Genomic DNA, 23190 nt, shown 5'->3' with positions numbered 1-23190 from the left:
AGGGCTACTAAAATAGTTTGCAGGATTAAAAATATCAGGTAAGATATCTTAATATGTATAGATTGGATGTATAGGGAAGAAGAGAGAAGGTAGATATAATAGAAACATTTAAATACTTAAAAGGTTTTAACAAAGTATAGGAGAAAGTTTGTTTCGAGAGAAGAAAAATGTTAGAACGCAAGTTAAACTAGAGGGTCCGAGGCTTAGATGTAATGTAAAGAAGTTTTACTTTACTGAGATGGTAGTAGTTAAACAGCCTCCCAGCAGAAGTGTTAGAGGCTAATACAGTGAGGGAAATTAAACATGTGTGAGATAGGCATAGAGCTATCCAGAATCTTGAAGGCAAGACCAAGGACAGGATTAGGGTTGAAGTCTTTACATCAGGGAAAATGGGCAGACCAAATTTGCATCCACAGTCTATAGCAATGCATTTAGTGTCAAGGAGCAAACACAGTCTACGAACCATGCCCAGAAGTGAAGGAATGGAGGGTGGATGTGCGGTAAATTATGTACCACTCAATTTAGTCAATCTTTTAGATAACACATATGGCAGAATAAATAACCCAGGGTGAATCGTAGAATTCCTCAATAATTCAGTACAAGATTTACTAGGCAGAGAACATTGGTAGGGTGGAGTTTTGTATAATTTTATTGAACAAAGTCAGATTTCATTGGCTTTTACACAAATGCTGATAACATTATCTATATGGCAAAGGTCATAGGAGACAAAAATGTATAATGAAAACCATTAACTCACACTGATCTAGGGAAATCTATTTTCAGATTCCAGGAGAAAAGCTCATTTCGGGATAAAGGATGAAGCTTTTCCTGGGGAGCATTTGCCTGCTGGGAGTGTTGGTATACAAAGGGTCTTGTCTTCAAGTTCGATATGATGGGTAAGTGTAGTAAGCGTAACCTATGTATTTATATATTCCATAACAGCCATTAAACAGGGTTTCTGCTTCTCACACTGTAAGAGGCAAAGTACTTTATTTGATACAGAGACGATGAATAAGTGGCTGATGTATAATTAACAGCATATGTTGTCTGTGCAGCAGCATACAAAAGAGCTATAAAATACACTATTGCGATAGGTACAATTTGAATGACTTCAGATGGTTTCATGGATCCAAGTATTAAAAGGACAGATGTCTATATGCAGCCTTCGTATTATTTAGGAAGTAATCCAACTGACTTTGTTGTCCTTTAGCCTCTATGATATATAAACTGGTATCCTTAAAAACTTCCAGGTGCCTCCTGAAACTTGTGACTTGGACAGATTTTCTAAGACCAAAGGTACTAAGTCCCCTGGGGCAAGCATTATTATATAAGCAGCATAGGGAGGCAGGGGATGGTGCAATGAGGTTCTTAACCTATATTAACAATATTTAATTTCTAAAAACATTCAGGGTGCCCTGAAAGATTCATGGATTTTATTTCTAAAATGATTCAGGTTGCCCTGAAAGAGAACCAAGCTGTCCATAAATGGAACCAGGACATCTGTGACCTGCAGCTAATACACTTCATAAGTATCACTAAAACTTAAAAAAAAATAAAAAAATAAAAACCCACTCAATTATTTACTTGCTTTGTACATTTTTATTTCAGTTTAGCTCATTTGTCCGGATTAGAATTGACCAATAAGAAGTCCTTACTTGAATGAAATATAGTCAATATCTACTGAAAATACATTCAACTTTAAAGCACTTAATAAAATTAAAGGGGCCACTTTCCATGCATGCACACAGGATTCTAGTTAAACCCCACCTGAGCAGTAATGCCCATAAATGATAAAAGAACGGCATGTCTAACTTTTGTCATCATATCTGGATCAATACAGTTTTATTTGGTTTTCTGTGTGTGGTATTCATGGCTTTACAATGAGCTGTCATCCAAATAGAAAAACTTCTTTTATGGTGCATATTAACCCTTAGTTTTATTTTGCGATTGTTTCTATTTTGATTCCAACAGTATAAAAAGTTATTGTTTTTGATGTAGCATGTAGATTTTTCCTCAAGGAATATTAATTGGGGAACTCTCTCCATACTTGTATTTCCTATAGTTATTATCCTACGCTTGTAAGAAAGTCTCATAAATAGAAACCTTATAATATATCTATTTTTATGTTTCATATGAAGACTTACCTACTGATGTTTGATACCTGGACAACTCGAGAATTCTTATGACATTCTGTAGTTACGTTAAATACCGTATTTGCTCGATTATAAGACGACCCCCCAAAATCTGAATATGAATTAATGAAAAAAAGAAAAAGCCTGAATATAAGATGACCCTATAGGAAAAAAGTTTTACCAGTAAATGTTAATTCATGTAAACTATGTGAACTATTGTTTGTTAATAAAAGCTATGATTGAGAAAAATATGTTGTTTTTGTTTTTATTTCTTTTTTTTCAACCTGCCCCCCCAGTTATGCACATCTGCCCCCAGGCTTGCCACTCTGCCCCAGAAATGCCTTATACCCTCTAAATGCCACTGTGCCCCATGATACGCCTTTTAAACCTCTATATGCCACTGTGCCCCATGATATGCCTTTTGACCCCCCTATGTGCCACTCTGCCTCCAGAATTGCATTTCACAGAGCACTCTGCCTCCAGAAATGCCTTATGCCCCCCCCCATCCATTTAACACTCCCTCCCTCTCCCTCCTCCAAACTTACCGGTGCTTCTGAGTCCCTGGTGCTTAGTCCGGGCAGCATGTAGAGCTCTACGCGCTTGAGTGGAAGTTGTCTACGTGAATCGCGTAGAGCTCTACGCGCTGCCCGGACTAAGCACCGGGGACTCAGAAGCACCGGTAAGTTGGGTGGGGGGATAACACAGGAGGATCCAAGTCCCCTGCATCACTGCGGGGGATCTGGATCTTAGTCTCATAGTCAGACCTATTTGAGGTCTGATTATAAGACGACCCCGATTATAAGACGAGGGGTATTTTTCAGAGCATTTGCTCTGGAAAAAACCTTGTCTTATAATCGGGCAAATACGGTAAGTGTGTCGGTTTGATCGAATGCCAGAAACTCTGTATTGGTCTGGAAAAGGACCATTGATAAAGATGTATTGCTTTTATGTTTGTCACAGGGATCAGGTCCTCAAAATCACCCCACAAACATCTGCACAAGCACAACTCCTGCAAGAATTAACAAGCAATTGGCTGGTAAGAGTCACAACACAAGAATGTGAAGTAAATCTGGATAGCAAAATTTTACATCATGTAACTTATTTAATCTCCCTTCAGCAAAGTTTTTCTTTGAACATTAACCGATTATGAGACATATATACTTATACAACAGGGAAAGCTAAGAGATCGTCTCAGTACTTTAAATCTTGAGTGTAACACTCAACCATGTTTTGCTACCTAAGAACATGTTACTCAACATCAGATCATGGTATCAAAAGGCCCTGTTGAAGACATTTCACTAAATGCCCAGTAGACATGAACAAGGGTCTCAAACCTTGCCAAGGTCACTGGTCTCTATTTAAGGTCACTGTGCTACTGCTTACCAATGCTCATCGTGCACATGAACAAGAGATGTGACATGTATTTAAATGGTTTCCAGATCAAAACATCTTTTCACCTTATACTAGATGTTATACATTAGTATTTTAAAATGAAAAAAGTAAAAAAACTTCTCCCAAGTCCCAATTCCTGCAATCATGTGCTCTTAACTTCTAAATGAAATATTTTAGTACATCCATTTTTTGTAATTGTAGTAATGTGCTACTAGATACATAAAAGTCATAGCTACATAAGACATCTGATCAACCCAATGTTTTACAGCTTGATCTTTGGAATCCAGACATGGTGGAAGATATCTCCACATTGAGAGAGGTCCACGTCCGGGTCCCATTTTCTTATGTCGATCAAATGAAAGAGAAGCTTCTACAACAAGCAATTCCTTTTACGTATGTTTTATTGATCAGCAGGGTAGCTTAACCCTCTTTCCAAAATGTATCATACATACCGGTACTCGGGATTGGACTGGTCATCTCGCACATGGGGCAAATACCCGTCCGGCCATTTGTTATCTGTGCCACATACTCACCTGATCCGGCCACACGCTATGTGAGCATAAAAACGTAGTGTGCAGCTGCACATATACAGACATGAGCCACCCCTACAATATCAGGTGGCCACTGGGGCTTAAAGTGACAGGGCCGGCTCGTCAATCCAGCCCTGTTGATAATGATAATATGGTAATTAAATTTAAGAACTTAGTAGGTTTGCCATAGAAGTCATTCTTACCAACGCTACCCTTATCCACTTATTGGAGGCCCTATCTTAGCACCTCTTCTCTGACCCAGTTCCACTCCTTCAAATCCCTATAGGAGCTCTGGTTTAGCAGTTCTCAGGTGTAATAATATTGTTTGCTAGTTTGTAACAGTTTGCCAGTGAATACATGTATAGAGTTGTACCTATTTCTGCATTGCGTTATTATTTAAAAAAAAAAAAAAGAAAATTAAAAGTACATACAATTCAAACCATACTTGACTTTTTTGGGGGGATTGGATTATTGTAGATTTAATTAAATGTTATTATTGTTGAAATTTAATATTTGTAAACTATTTCCCCCTTCTGATTTTATTATAAAACACATTATATATAGCATTATATTTTTGAACATGTTTCCATGTGAAATAAACAATATATCCATGATATAAGTATATAAGTATCATATCCTCACAATAATATTATTTTCAATTCCAGTGTCATGATTAATGATGTCCAGAAATTGATAGACAAGAGTACCAGGAGCAAAAGCAATACATTGCCAATGTCTTTGGAAAACTATGACTACAAACAGTATCACCCGATGGAAGAGGTGGGCAAGACACTGTTTAAGGAGACTTGTAACATAAAATTATCAATTATATTTTAGTTATAGTTTAGCCTGTTAGAACCCACATTAGTATCTGCAAATAGTATCGCTTTAATTAAATAGATAGATTTTTCATGTTTTTGAATGATCATTATTCATTTTCTATTATTTTTGTACTATTTTTTTTTAATCTGGAGAACAAGGCTTATTTTTTAGTTCTGGGAAAGGTACTAGAAAATTGGAAAATGTATCAGTACTAGTACTACTGCTTCATTTAGTGCTAAAGTCTGCAGAGTAGGTGGAGCACCTACGGCACCTTTAAATTCTCAATGCAAAACATGAGCATTTTAAGTCATTAGTAACCTACTAAATATTTGTACTCTCACTGTTGACCGACAACCCAAGTGGTTTTACCTTTTTATGGTCCCTCCACTATCTGTACTGATAATTGTCAATCAGATCAAATTATTAAACTTTAGAAATGAAACCAGGGGACTCAAAGCAAAGAATGCCTGGTTGTAGTAATTACAATACACAATGGGCTGTTAAATTGTCAAACAACATAATGGGTTATGTTTTAAAGCTGATTATTGAAAGACAAATTTTGAAAAGTAGTCTTGCCACCACAGAAACCGACGCAATTGGTTCAATTACCAGTAATATTATATTGGTCCGCTAAGCTAGTCACAGGCTCAAATAATACAAATATGTAATACGAGGCCTACCAAACAGGTGTAAGCATGCAGCAAGAAACAGTGTATTGGCTGTACAATGTATACAAAAAACAAAAACTGTCTGCGCTTCTTACCCTAATAAAGTTGGCAACAAATATATAAACATAATATAAATGAGAGGTTTTGGTTATATGAATTGGCCAAAGCATAATTAAGCTCACCCGCCACGTCAAGGCACACTCTCAATAGGGTGAGAACCTACTCTCACTTCCTACATAGTGGACACACAAAGCAGTTTATACTGCTACCAAAACCTTAATGTGTTGGGGGAGGTGCAATTTAAACCTCCTCCCCATTAACCCCTGGACAGCAAGCTGCAACCAGACTGATGAGGAGCCATCTTTTCCCTGTTTGCACATATTTGAGGTTGTTGGCTCCTCATCAGTCTGGTTGCAGCTTGCTGTCCAGGGGTTAATGGGGAGGAGGTTTAAATTGCACCTCCCCCAACACATTAAGGTTTTGGTAGCAGTATAAACTGCTTTGTGTGTCCACTATGTAGGAAGTGAGAGTAGGTTCTCACCCTATTGAGAGTGTGCCTTGACGTGGCGGGTGAGCTTAATTATGCTTTGGCCAATTCATATAACCAAAACCTCTCATTTATATTATGTTTATATATTTGTTGCCAACTTTATTAGGGTAAGAAGCGCAGACAGTTTTTGTTTTTTGTATATATTATATTGGTCGCAAGGTTGAAAAGACCCCTGTGGTCCCATAATATATACGCTCACTGAAATGTTATTCTGAAGTTGCTATTGTATTATATGGATCTTTATTGGTATTTAACAAAAAATAGAATTTCTCATATAGTCCTTACCTTATTTATACCGCTAGTTTTAGCGGCAGGGATAGAGGAAAGGCAATGCTGATCAGACTGAAGTCACAAGTGCAGTGTGCATGGGTGGGTTTCAACAGCAGGAACCTTGATCGATGATAGTTACCATAAAATAAAAGAAATGAATAATTTATGACACTCGGATAATGCCCGTCTTTATCACAGATTTATGAATGGATGGAACACATTAAGGAGAAACACAGCGAACTGGTATCACAGCATTATTTAGGAAATACATATGAAAAGAGACCAATCTACTATTTCAAAGTAAGTGAATTAAAACTATAACATAGTCCCAATCAATACCCCACTTGCTGCCATGATGATGTCACAGGGTCAGGTAGAGAAGGGGGATCCAACTATGCAGATATGCACTGTAGAGAAGTCCAGTAAACAGTCCGCGGTCAAGGGCAATAGCAGGCAGCGAGGTCAAACGTATCCGAGGTCAAGGCAGGCAGATCAGTAGCAAAAACGATTAAACAGGTCCGGGGTCGTAGGCAGGCAGCGAAGATTCGTGGTCAGAAAACAGGCAAAGGTCGGTACACAAGGCAATAGAGTAATAGCAGGAAACAGCACACCCAAAAAAAATAACACTTTGATCGGGTAAAGACAGGGGATTCAAATGTGGTTTAAATAGGAGATGGCGTGCGTTGCGTACAGCGCGTGACATCGTCGCGGCCGACGCGGGCCGTCGGTGCGTCATCACCGCGGTCCCGGCCGAGGGTGTGGAGACGCGTGCGTACGGCTTCGGGGGTAGTGACGGAGGTGCCGGAGACGCGAGTGCCAAGGGTACGAGCTGCGGCGGCGCGCGTGACAGATGAACACTGTTAGCTGAATGTATTTATTGATTTCAAATGTATATATTTATAGATTGGATGGCCATCAGACAAGCAAAAAAAACTTGTTGTAATAGACTGCGGAATTCATGCCCGAGAATGGATCGCTGTTGCCTTTTGCCAATGGTTTGTAAGAGTGGTAAGATATGCCCATGTCTTGACTATTGACACAATAGCAAAATCGCATTGTAAATCCAAGTTTACCAATGAAATTAAGCAGTTTAATTTAATATGAATTAAACCACATTTGGAATATCTTGAAAATGCTTTGCTGATCTTCTTGATTAAAAGACTGGCAAAAATACAATACAAATATATTGTATATGATATATATATATATATAAATGTATTTCTGAATTCTGCAGATCATTGAAAAACACCAAACTGATGCTATTCTTACCAATGCCCTCAAACAAGTTGACTTCTACATCATACCTGTGTTAAATGTTGATGGATATATTTACTCCTGGACGCACGTAAGATAATTAAATAATGGATCAAATCTCTAAGGTGTACTTGGCATGGAAGTGGGCTTGAAGTCTACCAGTAAACCTGAGGGCTAGCAGCTGGTACAAAGGTCCATTTGAAGTGCAATGATCTTCAAATAAATTGTACGCATTTAGGAGATTATCAACATTAAAGGAAAAGAAAACCTATTTAACAGGGAAAGCAAGGCAGATTAGGGAAAAATAAAGTAAAAATGGTGGGTTATGTTAAAAAGTGTGTTTAACTGCATATGCTCTACAGCTGGATAGTAAAAAGGTTTTGTTCCATGCATACAGGAACGTCTTTGGAGAAAAAATCGCTCACCGCAAGGCAATGGAACATGCTACGGCGTGGACTTGAACAGGAACTTTAATTCACAGTGGTGTTGTAAGTACCGTGAAAAAAAAAATGTAAATACTTCCAGATTTTATTTGTCCAGAAATACGTTATAATACTCTAATTGTTTTTCAGCTGTTGGTGCCTCTAGAAATTGCTTAAGCCTTACCTTCTGTGGTCCAGAACCAGCTTCAGAACTTGAAACAAAAGCACTGGTTGCACTAATGGAACCAGTTAAATCTAATATTTTAAGCTACCTCACCATTCATTCATACGGACAATATATTCTGCTCCCGTTTGGCTATACATACCAACCCTCTGAAAACCATGCTGAACTGGTATGTACAATGACGTAACATAATCTTTTAGGTCAATTGAAGATTTCAAGATCTATGTCTCTTCTGGGGGCACATTTTCTTCTTGTGGCGCATTTAAACTGGACTCTCTAGGTCTCTTCTTCAGGCAAAGTATAACTGGACTATCTCTTCTTCTTATACCTGGTACAATATGTCCGAAGAAGAGACCTCGATAGTATTGAAAGCTTGCATTCTTTAGTTAGCTAATGAAGGCATGATATTTACCAGATGTGCTCAATTTCTAACATGGTAAAACGCAATAAATTATAAACAGAAGAATGCAGCCCCCAATCTTATCCTGAACCCTGGCTTCCAGCCTTGAGGTTCTTTATTGTTGTCTAGAAGAGATCTGTGCACAAACAAAAGAGATTTGTGGCTACCATGTAAAGCTGCATGCTGTTGAGCGCTGGAAGAAGAGGTCATATTCTCTTCTAAATACGCCAATCAATCAAAAGTCAGCAGCATGTAACATGGTGCATGGTATTAAATGGCGCAATCAGTAAACCTCTGTCAATAAACTTTAGCAAACTGGATTATTACAATGCATTCTGGTTAAAAAGTAAATAGCTGGAACTCCAAATATAATCAAATCCAGGCTTTACCCAGCGCTCTTGGGCAGTGCATGCATTGAGAGGCTGGAAGCCACAGAATCAAACATATGAAGTAGGCACCATGGCAAATGATCCAGGAACAATACAGTTTTATTAAAGATAATAAATGAACTATAATATACATAACAGTAGCTACATGATTTTTATTTTTCTAAATAAAAATACTTTTAAAAACAATTAAGAACACTATAAAATGAGCTTGTATGCATAAGTAATATAAATAATAACATATATAATGCTTAAACCAATTTATTTTATGTTCATACACAATAACGTTTTTTGTTTAGACAAAGGTTGCAGAGACGGCGGCTGCCAAAATAAAAGGAGTGCATAACAAAAATTACACAGTGGGATCCTCTTCTGTTGTATTGTGTAAGTAATGCATAATAAATAAATTTTAGCATTACATAAGAAACTGATAAACTGATCTACTTGAAAGGTAGTTGTGGTGAAAACACCAAAAGCAGGTAAGGTTGGACCCAAAAACTGGATTTTTCATTTGGGGGGGGGGGCTATGAATCCTGACACGGAAAACAGGCAGACTAGATGACCAACATGGTTCTTATCTGCTTTTAGGTTCTGTTTCTATATAAGATGTTACACTACTAAAATTCTGTTAGAAAATATTTAATTAGATAACAACATTACAAGTTGAATAATAACTTAATAAGAAAAATGTCTTAATCACAATATATTGTTGCAATAATTCAATTTCCAAGATGCAAATTCTAATAATAATACTGATATTATATTATTTAACATAGAATGTGTAGTTTATTAAACACATCAAAATAAACTCACTTAAACTAATGGTAAAGTAAAAGTAATAAAGATAAACATAATATTCAGGGATATAATCTTTAATTATGGGAACACAGCTTATTGCGCCAAGGAGAAATCTGACTGCCATTTTGGGGTCAAGAAGGAATTTTTTTCCCCTGGTTAGTGCAAAATTGGAAAGAGCCAAACTTTGCCTTTTTTGCCTTTTTTTCCGATAAACAGCAAAAAATAAACAGATATAGGAAAGGCTGAACTTGATGGACGCATGTCTTTTTTCAGCCTATATAACTATGTAACTACGTAATATGGTTATGGACCTACATGTGCACTGGGGGACTCCTTCAAGAAGTCAGTATCATCAGGACCCACCTGCCAGTACGGCAGAGCACATTGATAGGCACCATATACTGTATCCATGGCTCATAAAATGTAAAAAGTAAGAAGGATATACTTTTGCTAATAAACTGAAATCAGTTACTAATACATTGAAGTAATTGCCCTCAGGCCCTAAGAGTTCCCAGGTTTGAGAGAGTTAACGTTTGAGAGAATTCCTTTGGTTCCTGGTCCCTATGTATGAATGTTTAAGGGCATTCTTTTGGTTTCTTTGGTTCTCTTCACACAACTTATCTAAGGGACTACATATTTTTGAGCAACATGAATTCTCGAAAAAAACAGCTGCAAGGAGATGCTAATAATCTAGGCATGCCTTCATAACATTAGCTATCAACCTATTCATGTCACAATTATCTTACGAGTCCAACCGGGAAGTAGATGGACCATTCTTTTATGAATGATCTTATTCTATTAGATTGATACTATGGTTTTGCCGTGTATGCTGTAAAATATTGTTACTCAATTTCTTTACCCTCTTATTTTTAGATAATAATTCTGGGTCCTCTGCAGACTGGGCTGGTGACCTTAAAATAAAGCTGTCATACACCTTTGAATTAAGAGACAATGGCACCTATGGCTTTCAGCTGCCTCCAGACCAGATTGAACCTACTTGCGAAGAGAACACTGTTGCTGTGATGTCCATAATTGAATATCTCAATGAAAACTACCTTGAAAATAATGCTGTGGTTGTCACTTCTGTCTGGCTTAATGTAATCCTTTCTTGTGCCATCTGCTTGTACTATACTTTAGCCCATTAACTTTTAAGTTATTTATTTCACCTTACAGAGCTCAGGTTCTGAACACATTAGCTAAGATTTGTGGAATTATTATTTTTTAAGGAACTATTTTCACAATTCATTTACATGTTTTATTTCCCCATGGTTATGCAAATTCTCTCTGTGTCACCCTCTATGACAATCTGACATTTTTGCTTTTCGCCTGGGTGACTTTTTTTATTTTTTTCACCTGGGTGACCTTTTTTTATTTTTTTGCTTCGATAAATAATTTGTTTTTCCCTTGAAGGAAAAACATGTCCCCACATCTAAGTTTCTACCAAAGTCATGTGCCACAAAACATTGTCACCTTTGTGATCTTATTGCGAACACAAAGTTTCACTTATTTTCCGCCCATTTTCATACTGATGCTTTTTTAGAATGTTGCCCATCTATAGAAATAATGTCAGCTGTCTGTCTTTAGAGTCTACTCTGTCAGTCTGTCAATTTTCCTTCATCTCTCTACTTTTCATCTTGCCTCTGATTCTCATTGATTTGTCTTCTCCATGCTTTAGCGCTTCATTGATTTCTTAATTTAACTGCGATATACAGTCTATAAACTTGATGTTTGCAAAGGAAGCAAAGTTGATCGGAAGTTAACACCCGAAACATGCTTAATCATTCGCACATTGATATTAAATTTAAAAACTTCAATAAACCATATTAATACAGTACTGTAAGTAATGACCATTGGTATATCTGTCATGATATAAGAATCTATTTGCTATGAGTTCACTGGAACTGGAGTGGTTTGTGAAATAATCTATTTCCTTTAACTAAATCTGTAACAAAATGAAAGAATTGTCTTTAATTGTAAAGTCAAGAATGGTTTATTATGAATGGAATTCAATATTTAATCACAGTGTCAGGAAATTAATAAATGTCTGTGGCCCTTCTAATGGAGCCAACCCTGCTGTTAACTGCTCCCCAGTCGCTGTATTTCCTGTACTCTCCAGGCCTCAGGTAATACTGACGTCCTTTATAGTTGGGCTCATCATAGAAGATCCAATGCCCTTCAAGAACGTTGCAGGAGTGGATGTCATGGGATCGGAATTTCTCATAAATTTGAGGACAATCTTCAGTAAACTCCATCATCTGTCCCTTGAAATCTTCCCTTTCATAGATTCTAATCTTGCATGCTCCTTGCTACGGACAAAAACATTGAAGAATGGTTTAAACAGGCACAAAGGAAAGGAAGAAAACACAAAAATATAAATGAAACCACTTATTAAAAAGAAATGTGTTTTCAAAATGTGTATATTTACTTTTACAAATGTATATTTTTTAATGATATAACTCCTGACATATTATATATACTATACAAATCAATGCATTCAATTTAGTATTTAATAAAAAAAATAGGTAGTCAGATTTTCATTATTACAATAGATCACTTATAGAACAAGGTTTCTTCCTTCTATCAGATTTTGAATAACTTCAAACAACGTTTTGTTGGGCAAACACAATGAGCTATGCATCTCTGAGATCCATATGTTGGTGATGCAGATCACCTAGTCTACCCAAGACATATCTAGTCTACACAGAAGACCTACATTAATGTGTTGTTTTATTTAACCCATATTATTATATATGCACCATTAGTGATACCTCTGGTGCATATCGTTAGAAATGGTCTTTGGATACCTGGGGAATTATCCTGCAAGATCTAATGGAATCTCCAAAGCCCATGCATTGGTTGAAGTCAGGGTATTCCCCTCTCTTTAAAAAAAACTGGCATCCCCTGTAGTTGGGAAATTCATAGATCATCCAATTTCCATGTTCAACGCGGATGGAGCCACAACGGTTAAAGAAGGACAGCAAGTCGGAGCTATCAGAGCTGCACTCATAAGAGCGGCCCTGGAAGTTCCTGTCTTCATAAAAGATGATCTATGGAGTAAAATGGAGTAAAATGAATAAAACAGGCAAAGAGTTAGACTGGCTGGTGTATCTTTCGGTTTAATTGGGAAAAAATGTGCGATCAAATGTATGAAACATAGATTTTAGCTCAAACCTACCAAAATATGCATCAACTGAAAATCAAATACGTAATGTAATGTTCTAAAAACATTAAAGAGGCACTCCAGTCATCAAATACACTTTAATGTTTGTTATAGCCCTTGAACAGCTTTCGGCCCTATGCAGTTGATGGCACTTCAAATGTTTGTTTTTTTTACAAATCATGTTTAAATATAGATTTTTAAGTTTAAATACGTTACAGAATAATACAAGGGAAACTCATCTTTTTCAAAGTATATGTATATATTTTAAAAAAATTATTCTAACCTCTTCCTATATGGGGCAAAACTGTTAGATTATCTAACAAGTATTTAACCAATAGATACTTAATTAACTAAAATATTGCCTTTGAGGATAATGTAATCCAGTAATATCTAAAAAATGTGCCTAGTTGTGAGAAATTATTTTTTAACAAGGTAATTGTAGTGAATGTCATACAAGTCAATTTACAAGGCAATGTGGTAGTTAAACTTTGAAACACAGCAATTTAGTTCAATACCATCAACTATGAAATGGGGAAAAGTACAATGAGATTCCAAAAAATCGTTATAATGCTATTACTAGTATTTTTTATTTATGTACTTCCATCCATTCACTATAGCACTTCTTACAATACATATATTCAAATGGCATGACAAAACCAAAACTGACAAAGGCAAACCCTTAGTTTAGGTAAAGACGGTCCTGCTCACAATGTATATTCTAGTGTATGTGAACCCTAGAATAGGTGCATATTTGAAACGCTCATGTCTAAAATAATTAAATGTAATTTCCTATCATAATGCCATAAGCATGATTAAAATATTTGTGTATCTACAAGTTTAAAAAAAAAGATGTATATGATTATAAACCAGGTTCACATATGTCTTTACATCGTTTCTTTCTGCACTTATATTAATAACCGTGTTGCCAATCTTAGCCTTACCTTTCCCATTTTTGTTGGCTTGCTGGGCTGTAAATCCTGTCAGTTCCCTATAAGCCCCCTCTTATATACCCTGCATATCTACAGGCTTAAAAAGTGCACAAAAAGCAACTGGGGTCCCTATCTGCCGGGAGAGGTGAATCCGTTCTCTTTGTATTCTGTAGGGTGATATGTATTCTTTGTGCAGTCATATAATGGAGGCTGATCCATTGTGTGAGGGATTGTCATCCTATTGTTATTAAAGAATGACAATGGTATAGTGAATGTCAGCAAGATCACAAAATGTAATAGTGCAGAGTATGAAGTTGGAATCTTCTGGCTCAGGGACAGAAAAGGTATTGAGATGGATAGATAGATCCAAACTTATGTTGGTTTTGGATATTGTTTTATTTCGGTTTTCAAATATACAATGCAAGGACAACTGTACATCACAAAAAATCAACAACATTAAAAGTAATTTTTGTAATATTCGAAAGAAGGCCTGTAACAGACTGTGACAGGTTTATGTTAGAATACTGATAATAGATTCTTCATGACGAAAACCATATTCTTGCTAGGTTTCTATACAGAAAGGCATGTATTTAAGGACAATGTATGGGCATAGGAAATCATGTCTTCTTAACAACCCCTGTTCTATTACAGAATAGGGTTTCATGTATTGCACCACATAATTTTTCCTCGAGCGAACAGGCTACCTGTTTGATCCATGTGTGCACCTAAAGAGGTCGTGAAAAACATGGACTGTTGGGGACATCTTGAAAACCAGGGTTGTGAACCTTAATAGGAAATATAGGGACTGACTAAAATTCCATAACAGTTTAAAATCAGTAGGGACATTTTCAGGAAATTATGGAGTCTGGAAGATATATCATGAAGAGCATGCAACAAAACATGAGCGAAGAGCGACCTCTGGAGGAGACCACTGAAATATAACTCGCACCTATCTTTATTGTTGTTTTCTGCATAAATAACATAAGGTAACTAAGTCCAATCACAAATGCAGTTGTGTCCATATTGTGCAAAATGTATCAACGGTATAAGTAAGAAACAGAAAAAAACGAACATCCAAGGGCTTGTTATATGTCTTCACTGCCTTCTGCTTTAAAATTGTCCTGGTTGCCTTCTGTCACAGATCCAGTAGAAGTGTCTTCTCTTCCAGATATCTACAGATATTAAAATAAACAGTTGTGACACATGTGTTGTTGAAACAATATCTGTCAAACCTGTAATAATTGTAGAGCCACAAGTGACTGAATGCCCAAACATTCCTCATTGGAGAGTAGTGGGAAGCTGAATTATACCTATGGACTGAGATGTATGTCATAGCAGGGGCCGTAACTTCCACGAGGCAACAGGGCATCTGTCCCTTACGCTACAAAGTGAGGGGCACACTTGAGCTGCCCAGATGTGGTTCCCCTACACCTCGTTGTGCATCTCTATCTGCTTTTGGACATGTATGTGACATCAGCCAGGTGTGCAATCTCTGATCTTACCCCAGGCACCAAAATCACTTGTTACAGCTCTGTATAACCATGTATAGAAAAAAAATAGTCTCTCCTTCATCTGCATATCAATGGAGATCGCTAGACAAGAAATTTATGGAGCTTAATAGAAACTTAATAGACTTAATAGACTTTTGTCACGTATCTCTAGAATGTGATAATTTAAGAATTCAAGTCAGTGTTCTAATGTGCTAGCATTTTTATATTAAAATTATGTCACTATTAGTTACAGGACAAAGGTATGCATCATATCACATCAAAGGTTTGATTCATTAAAATAGGAGTTTGTGGGCTAGGTAAATATTTTAACTTCCTACCTTTGCAATGTAACTTAAAGGGCCAACCCTGTAAGCCTCTTATGCATATATATATATATATATATATATATATATATATATAGTGTGAGATAGGTCTGTTATCGCCCCTCACTGAGGTCAAGGCACAAGTGCCCGTCTTCATTCAAACCAGGCAAACGGCAGTAAGTTCGTGCAATCTGACACAGGGTCAGGTTTATTAGAAAGGTTGCAAAGACAAAAGAAATATAACAACACAGCAACAAAAGAAATACCTTGCCTGTCCGGCACTTACTATACAAGGGATGTCCCTCACTACCAGCTGGAGAGCTTCTCTCTGCCAACCTAACACAATACGTCCAGCAACCTTTACTCACTTTACTCACACGTCTCTCCCACAGACAGGCTTTCTGTGTCCTCAGCCAGAGAGCTACCTGCCCTCCTGGCTTCCCTTTTATATCCGCCCTCTCATTCACCTAAATTAATCACCTAGCAGGTGGAAGACTCTGGAGTTACTTCACATAGGAAAGGAATCTAGGAGAAACAAACCTACCTTCCACCACCAATCCTACATGAATGTCACAATATATATAAGCATTTTTCATTTTACTAAAATAATTTCACATATAAAATATATATACGATAGAATAAATATTTAACGTTTGTTGCACACTACCAGGGAATGGTGGTGTTTATACACAATACGACCTAAGGTATGTGGATAGATCATCATACCTACATGAGCTTGTTGGACATCCCATTCCAAAACCATGGGCTTTAACATGCTCCCCCATTTGGGGCTATAACAGCCGCACTCATTTTGGAAGGCTTTCCAGAATATTTTGGACTGTGTCTGTGGGAATAAATGACTGAAAGGACTGGCTCGCAATCTGCTTTCCAATTCATCCCAAAGGTGTTTAGTGGGGTAAAGGTGATGGTTCTGTGCAGCCCACTCGAGTTCCTCCACACCAAACTTGTCAAACCATGTCTTTATGGACCTTGCCTTGTGCACAGGGGCACAGTCATACTGAAAATTAGCCCCATACTATTATCCTTCCTCAACCAAACTTCATCCAGATTCATCCATCAGATTTCCAGATAGTGAAGTAGAAATAACCACACAAGAGAACACATGTCCACTGCTCCAGAGTCCAGTAGCCCAAAGCAGTGGGCTTTACCAACTGACTCTTGGCGTTGCGCATAGTGATCCTTTGGTCATATAGTGTATCCCATACCACACAACTAGATCTGGGGCTGGCAACACAAAGGGGCCAGTTCCAACCCACATAAATATTTCACCTTGCCAACTTCAGCCCTATGCTAAAAGTATGAAGACAAATTGCATAAACTTTAGTGGGATCAGTTTCATTACAAAAAAATATGCAGTCTCCAAAGCTGACCTATTTGGACCCTTATATCATTTTCCCCACCCCTGCTCATTGTGCCATCATATCCATACAGACTTACTGTTTCCTGATGCTCTTGCTGTATAGTTTTTGGATTATGCTGTTTTGCAGAAGTATGTTCATTTCTGCCGGTGGACAATCGGGTACCTGGAAGTTAAAAAGTAATTTGCACATTAATTTGCACATTTATTCTTCTGAATATTTGAACATCAGCACCTCTTTGTCATTCATTTGCATGCTTTTACACAGTAATCTCATAATTTTAAATAATGCCCCTGTTGAATTCCAAAACACCTTGGAATTGGGCGGCTTACAATTAGTTCCCTTTATTATAGAAACACATCCCCACTATGTTCAGGCAGCATGATGCACAAACCTTCATTTTTAGGGTGGCTGCTGAGCATCATGGAAGTTGTAGCACAACAGCTTCAGCTTAACCTGTTGCTAATTCCTTTTTTAGATTAATTGAGTTGTTTTTTTAAAAAAAAAACCCTCATCCATCAGTGAGTAATTCTTCTCTACATGCGCATGGACATTTCATTGGTTATTCTTTTCTTTCTATCTACACTAGCTAACAGTCTTAATTTATTTGTTGATGATATCCAGTACTCACAATGCTTCCAGGCATGTTCGGCAGCCTGTGGGGCTGTCAGCATGGCGAATGGATGTAATGAAAGATTAAAGGCCTGTGTCAAATGACCCTAGAAGCAAATCAATTATTAATGAGGATAAAAGCGGTGGTCAGCATTCCAAAAGACTATTCATAACCCATTTAAGACCTAGTCTAAGATATCTTATTAGTATATGGGAGCATAAGGTAAGCCCTTCATTACAGGGAGCCCCAAGATCTTAAAAGTACCCAATGTTTCCTGATGCACATGTGGGCATTCGGAACTTAAAATCAGCTGCTATTGACATATAATATATATTTATTTATTACTAGAAACAAAGTATTTATTACCTTATCAAACTTATATTTGTTAATATATCACAACTTATATTTTCCCATAATAAAAATGTCCAGTTTATACCTTATAATCAATTTCATAAAAGACAATATGAGACCCTTGAAATGAAGATGGTTATGTCACTACTGACCTTAAGTGTAAAGTAATATGGTTTCACTTGTATGGTATGTTTATATAGTGTCATGCCTCTTAAACATGTATATTTTAAAGTGTTAGTCCAAAAAATAGGGTATTAACAAATGAAATCATGCTCGGCTTCTGTATGTATTTACACATAGTTGCTTATGTCCAACCTTGAAAGCCCAAGAGTAACCTTTTTTAAAATTATTTTTTTAAACTACATCAATGAAGCTTTCTTTTTTTGGATACAATATAGGTAGATGCTATGGCAGATATTTTATATGTAAAAGCATGCGTTGTTTCCAATAACAAGTTAAATAGATTAAAAATAAACAGGAATGTTAAGACTAATATTAAAAATTATAATTGAATTCATTTTAGAATTGTCAATTTTTAATTATGATAAATAGAAATTAAGTGGTACATATAATAAGGATTGTAAATATGCTTGGAGTATTCTCAAAAGCCTGCAAACTAAAATGAAGAAAAAATAAATATAACAGCTATTCAGAAATAGCCATTTGCTAAGGAGCCCATTTTTTATTACGAGCTTATTAAGATACAATATTAATATACAATTTATGCAGGGTGTTTGTTTAAGAGCTCTGCAATTGGTTAAATATTTTATATATGTGTAAACATTTCTAGACACATCTTTTCATGGTCTAGAATGGACGTGTAATGCCCATCCATTTAAGTTGCCCAAATACTCTACACCAGTTCATTAGAAGCCAAGAAGAATGGATATTTGAGTTTAAACAACTAGTTGAATTCTGAAACATATATTGTCCGCAACTTTTAACACCAATTAAGGCTTAGATATCTGATTCCAAATTCAAAGCTACAGGCATATATGCTCTAGCTGGGCATTTTGATATAAGTACTTGTAATATTCCAATGTCAATACAATCCACCAAACATGTTTGCAGTAACAAGCCACCTTATATAGTCAGCTTTACTATAGAAGCAGATGGAAGAGCGGCCTGTGGGATTTCCTTGACCTGTGGGTTCCCATTAGGAAAGAGACGCCTTTTAATCAAAATGTTACACTTTGTATGAAAAAAGGCACGTTCATATACATTAAGTTCCTTAGGTGATAAATAACCGAATGGACCTGAATGGATCACATCATCAAAAAATAAGCCCCTATACATTCTTCTTCTCCTTAAAAGCCTAGAGCTGGTAACTGTTGGTCATTACAATTACAAATAAACAAATCATTATTTTTGTAAGAGCTTTTAATTTTAATTAAATTTTAAAATTATTACTTTAGGAAAATGTTTTGGTGAGATAATTTTCAAACCCTTTTTACAAGCATGTAAAACAATACTGGTTCTGACCAAGCCATCCAGAAAAGTAACATGGCTCCTGTCATTAGCGTTAATTTGGTGAAATTGTTAAAAATGTGTACAACTATCAATAAAAATATCACAAAGGATAGGACGTAGATTATAAATCATAATTGAGTCCCATTATTTATAATAAATGGAATACCCCAAACACAGTTACACTGCAATAATGATAAATGAATATGCCACAAACAAGGTCACAGTTTCCTTTAAAGTGGATTAAATATATGTAAAAGTACTATATACATAGAAACAACTAATGGTGAAATAACCTCGGAGTTAATTTTGATCTTGATTTTGATATTGACTAATATGGCAAATTGTTAATTTTAAACATGGGCCTTTTCTATAATGATACACGTACTGTATAATTCCTAAAGAACAAATTCCATTAATATTCCTATGTCTTAAATTTGAATGTATTTGGCTTTCTGGATGCAAGATGTTAGTAGTTTTATTTGTATATGCCAAAACAGATATTGGGGAAAAAATTAAAAGCATAGGTCAAAAAATAGCAAATAAATATAACATTTAACCGTTTCATTACTACTGTGCTGCTATGTAATTCTACTTATTTTATTGTGTAGGCCTTTTAATTTGCAACGCGTCTACGTATGATAATAGTGTTTTAGATTTGAAAGTAAACCATTGTTGTATCGTGCTGGAAACATGCATGCACTCTTACCAATGGCTGCTCCAAAAATACCGTATTAAATCTGCTGACCTTATATATGACGCTTGACACTTCTCTTTTGTTTTCGGGAATTCTACACAGCGGATTTTGCCTAAGCGTTAACTACAAAAAGAAAATTCTCCAATAAAGCGTGACAGCTCGTGTCACTCAATTGTGTAGGTCTCTTCTGCTGAGTAAACTACTCATTGATTTATGCAATCAGCTTTGTGACTCTCCCCTAGTCCTAAACAACAGTATATAAGGGGTGCCCCAGGTAACTGACAAATACATCTGTTCCGAGCTCAAAAGCCAAGATGGGAAAGGTAATGCTAATATACGGGTTAGGCATAAAAGGTAGTCATTAATGCAGATATGATATTGGATTATTATTTATGAAGTTATAAAGGTGATAATATGCCCATATTAACATTTTACTACATTTATTGATAGCATTGACAAAGCTGTGTAGGTGTAGATGTAGAAATGGTAGATGTTTCCACAAAGTGGTCCATAAATGATTGTGACATGCATAGGGTTAATTCAATTTTAAATCAGAACCTTGTTTTAATAACCTTAGCCTTAAGTTAAGGAAAATTGTGAGACAGTATATATACCTCCTGTCTGTGAAAACAGCCCAACTCAATTGTCCCCAAAAGGTAGCTTGGGGTCTACTGGTGGCTCTTTGGATGCCACCAGGTATTGGCTGGAATGCTACATGTTTAGAAGAAATAAGATAGTATATGTGTTATTTCACAACTAAGCCTCAGAAACACTCATTAAATTAAAGTTGTAATTCTTTTTCAGTTTCTTTGCCAGTCATGCAGTGTTTAAAATATATGGCAGAAGATTCTGCTCATTCCGCTCATAGATTATTCATTTTTTATATTAAATTCAATGTTAAAATACTCCACGTTTGGAGATGATGTTTCTGGTTTGTAGTTTTCTATCAAGAAAAAATATGCGTTAATAGATTGCCTCATTAACAACATAATAATGGTTACATTGCCAAATATGAGGTTACTTAGTGATAATAATGTTGAAAATTGTAGAAAAAAGAACATTATTTTTGTGTTGGTGGAACATGTGATCCAGTTGTTATTATTAGTGCTTTGATATTTATTATAATGTTTCATCTTTATCAGATCATCTTCTACGAGGACAGGAACTTCCAGGGCCGCTCCTACGAGTGCAGCTCTGACTGTTCTGACCTTCACTCCTATTTCAACCGTTGCAACTCCATCCGTGTCGAGAATGGAAACTGGATGCTGTATGAACATCCCAACTACACAGGGCACCAGTACTTCTTAAGGAGGGGGGAATATCCTGACTTCCAACAATGGTTGGGATTCAATGATTCCATCAGATCCTGTCGTATCATCCCTCAGGTATTAATGTTTACAGGACCACTTTCTTATATATATTCTGCCGTGGTAAATGCAAACTGAATAGCTAAAGCTATGTTAATTCCACCAGGTTTTACTTTGGTAGTAATGGTCCCTATAACTTTCCATAATAACACTAGTTTCAGAATCTGCATACAGAATTAATAACAAACATCCTTCCTAAATGACTGCTACTAATAAAGGGACTTTGCCCGTTACAAAACGTTATATGACTGATAATGTATTTGAAGTACAATAACTTGATCTACTCATAAAGTTATCGAAAGTGTGTCGTTTGAAGAATAGATTGTTTCAAATAAGTTTAATTACTTTTTAAAAACAATGTTTGTTTTTATTAACAATTACCTCATCCTTATATTATAGCAAAGGGGATCCTATAGAATAAGGGTCTACGAAAGAGAAGATTTCAGAGGGGAGAGCATGGAGTTCTTAGATGACTGCCCATCTGTCTATGATCGTTTTAATTATCATGATATCTACTCTTGTAATGTGTTTGATGGCCACTGGATCTTCTACGAGCTGCCCAACTATAGAGGACGTCAGTATTACCTGAGACCTGGAGAGTACAGAAGATACACCGACTGGGGTGCCATGAATGCTAGAGTTGGCTCTTTCAGACGTGTCAGAGAATCATATTAAACAAGTTGTTGATAAAGCTAATGCCCTAGCATTAAAATAAAAAATAACAAAAAACCTAATTGTGTTAATGACTCTGATTTGAAAGTACCTTGATATTTTGATACTTTCTCCACAAATGTCAACAAATGGTGGCATCCAAGAAACCTAATTACAAAAAAGGTAACATTTTATACTTGGATTATCAGTATTTGTCAATCTCTTCTTTGGCTTAGAATTTAATGCAACACTCAGTTTAAAGCGGAATCAATCAGGATCATCGTGGTTCAACAAGCTATAGGTCATGAAAAATATTAATATTTTTTTTAAAGAAGTACATATGAACTAGGGAAAGGATTTCTGAAAAATAAAATAATAAACTAGAGCTTCCATATTAAAAAGTGGCTACCTATACCAAATCTAGTCTACTGACTGAAGACTGTAGGGTATTTTAACAATGGTAACAATGGTAATGGAGGTTGAGCATTTAATATATATATATATATATATATACACACATATAATATATATATATGCCCGCTCAAGTCCCACCCACTTTCCATCCATCCCCTGTCTAAAAGACGTTATAAGAAACAAATTTAAGATCATGGGGAACACCACAGGTCTTTTTGACTTTGAATGTAAATGTAGGCATCCTGTACTATACATTGATAAATAACACCTTGCCTTCATTTACCATATGGCATTGAATAATAAGTCATACATATGGCTTACCCTTGTCGAACTCCTAAGCTGTGTTTGTGAATGTTTGCTCCCATATATTTCAAACACATTTTCAACTGGCAGTCTGTTCTGTTATAAAAGCATTACAGAAAACTTTTGTAAGAGTCTACTACTTCACCAAAATATAGGGTAGTATACAAAAATAAAATAAATAACAGCAAACAAAAAGTTTACCTAGAAGCATATGCAATATGAGCACCTTCACAACATT

General features: G+C 36.2%; 3 protein-coding genes across 4 annotated transcripts; 2 read left to right on the top strand and 1 right to left on the bottom strand.

Moving 5' to 3' along the window:
* The first annotated feature begins 816 nt into the window (after window positions 1–816).
* LOC149290547 (carboxypeptidase O-like) lies at window positions 817–10953 on the top strand. Its single transcript, XM_089488385.1, has 11 exons — window positions 817–896; window positions 3093–3168; window positions 3793–3917; window positions 4720–4834; window positions 6563–6664; window positions 7268–7372; window positions 7599–7709; window positions 8016–8106; window positions 8191–8393; window positions 9310–9394; window positions 10682–10953. The coding sequence occupies exons 1-11, from the start codon at window positions 817–819 to the stop codon at window positions 10951–10953; spliced, it is 1365 nt and encodes a 454-aa protein (XP_089344511.1).
* An 888-nt stretch (window positions 10954–11841) lies between these two features.
* On the bottom strand, window positions 11842–13918 carry LOC149290546 (gamma-crystallin-1-like). Its single transcript, XM_089488362.1, has 3 exons — window positions 13910–13918; window positions 12613–12855; window positions 11842–12114 (listed from the first exon to the last, which is right to left on the bottom strand). Exons 1-3 carry the CDS (start codon window positions 13916–13918, stop codon window positions 11842–11844), a joined length of 525 nt encoding a protein of 174 aa, XP_089344488.1.
* A 6613-nt stretch (window positions 13919–20531) lies between these two features.
* LOC149290545 (gamma-crystallin-1-like) lies at window positions 20532–22259 on the top strand. Of its 2 annotated transcripts, none has more exons than XM_089488567.1 (3): window positions 20532–20540; window positions 21360–21602; window positions 21984–22259. In XM_089488567.1, the coding sequence occupies exons 1-3, from the start codon at window positions 20532–20534 to the stop codon at window positions 22257–22259; spliced, it is 528 nt and encodes a 175-aa protein (XP_089344693.1). The 2 variants fall into 2 exon arrangements, with proteins under 2 accessions (XP_089344693.1, XP_089344692.1); XM_089488566.1 differs by having other exon boundaries at window positions 21360–21610; window positions 21989–22259.
* Window positions 22260–23190: the final 931 nt, after the last annotated feature.

This window comes from Sceloporus occidentalis, unplaced genomic scaffold (genome assembly GCF_023333645.1).
Source record: "Sceloporus occidentalis isolate IW3139 unplaced genomic scaffold, rSceOcc1.0.p SCAF_38, whole genome shotgun sequence".
Classification (NCBI taxonomy): Eukaryota; Metazoa; Chordata; class Lepidosauria; order Squamata; family Phrynosomatidae; genus Sceloporus; species Sceloporus occidentalis.
Note: the sequence above shows the minus strand (reverse complement) of the source record. Positions and strands in the feature narration are given on the sequence as shown.

Bases quoted from the DNA above. Each gene is read 5' to 3' on its own strand.
- LOC149290547 (XM_089488385.1), top strand. From the start codon at position 817: ATGAAGCTTTTCCTGGGGAGCATTTGCCTGCTGGGAGTGTTGGTATAC. The intron at 7,373-7,598 runs GTAAGATATGCC...TGAATTCTGCAG, and splicing joins GCCAATGGTTTGTAAGAGTG to ATCATTGAAAAACACCAAAC. The intron at 9,395-10,681 runs GTAAGTAATGCA...TCTTATTTTTAG, and splicing joins ATCCTCTTCTGTTGTATTGT to ATAATAATTCTGGGTCCTCT.
- LOC149290546 (XM_089488362.1), bottom strand. The intron at 12,115-12,612 runs GTATCCAAAGAC...TTTTGTCCGTAG, and splicing joins CTTGCAGGATAATTCCCCAG to CAAGGAGCATGCAAGATTAG.
- LOC149290545 (XM_089488566.1), top strand. The intron at 21,611-21,988 runs GTTTACAGGACC...ATTATAGCAAAG, and splicing joins ATCATCCCTCAGGTATTAAT to GGGATCCTATAGAATAAGGG.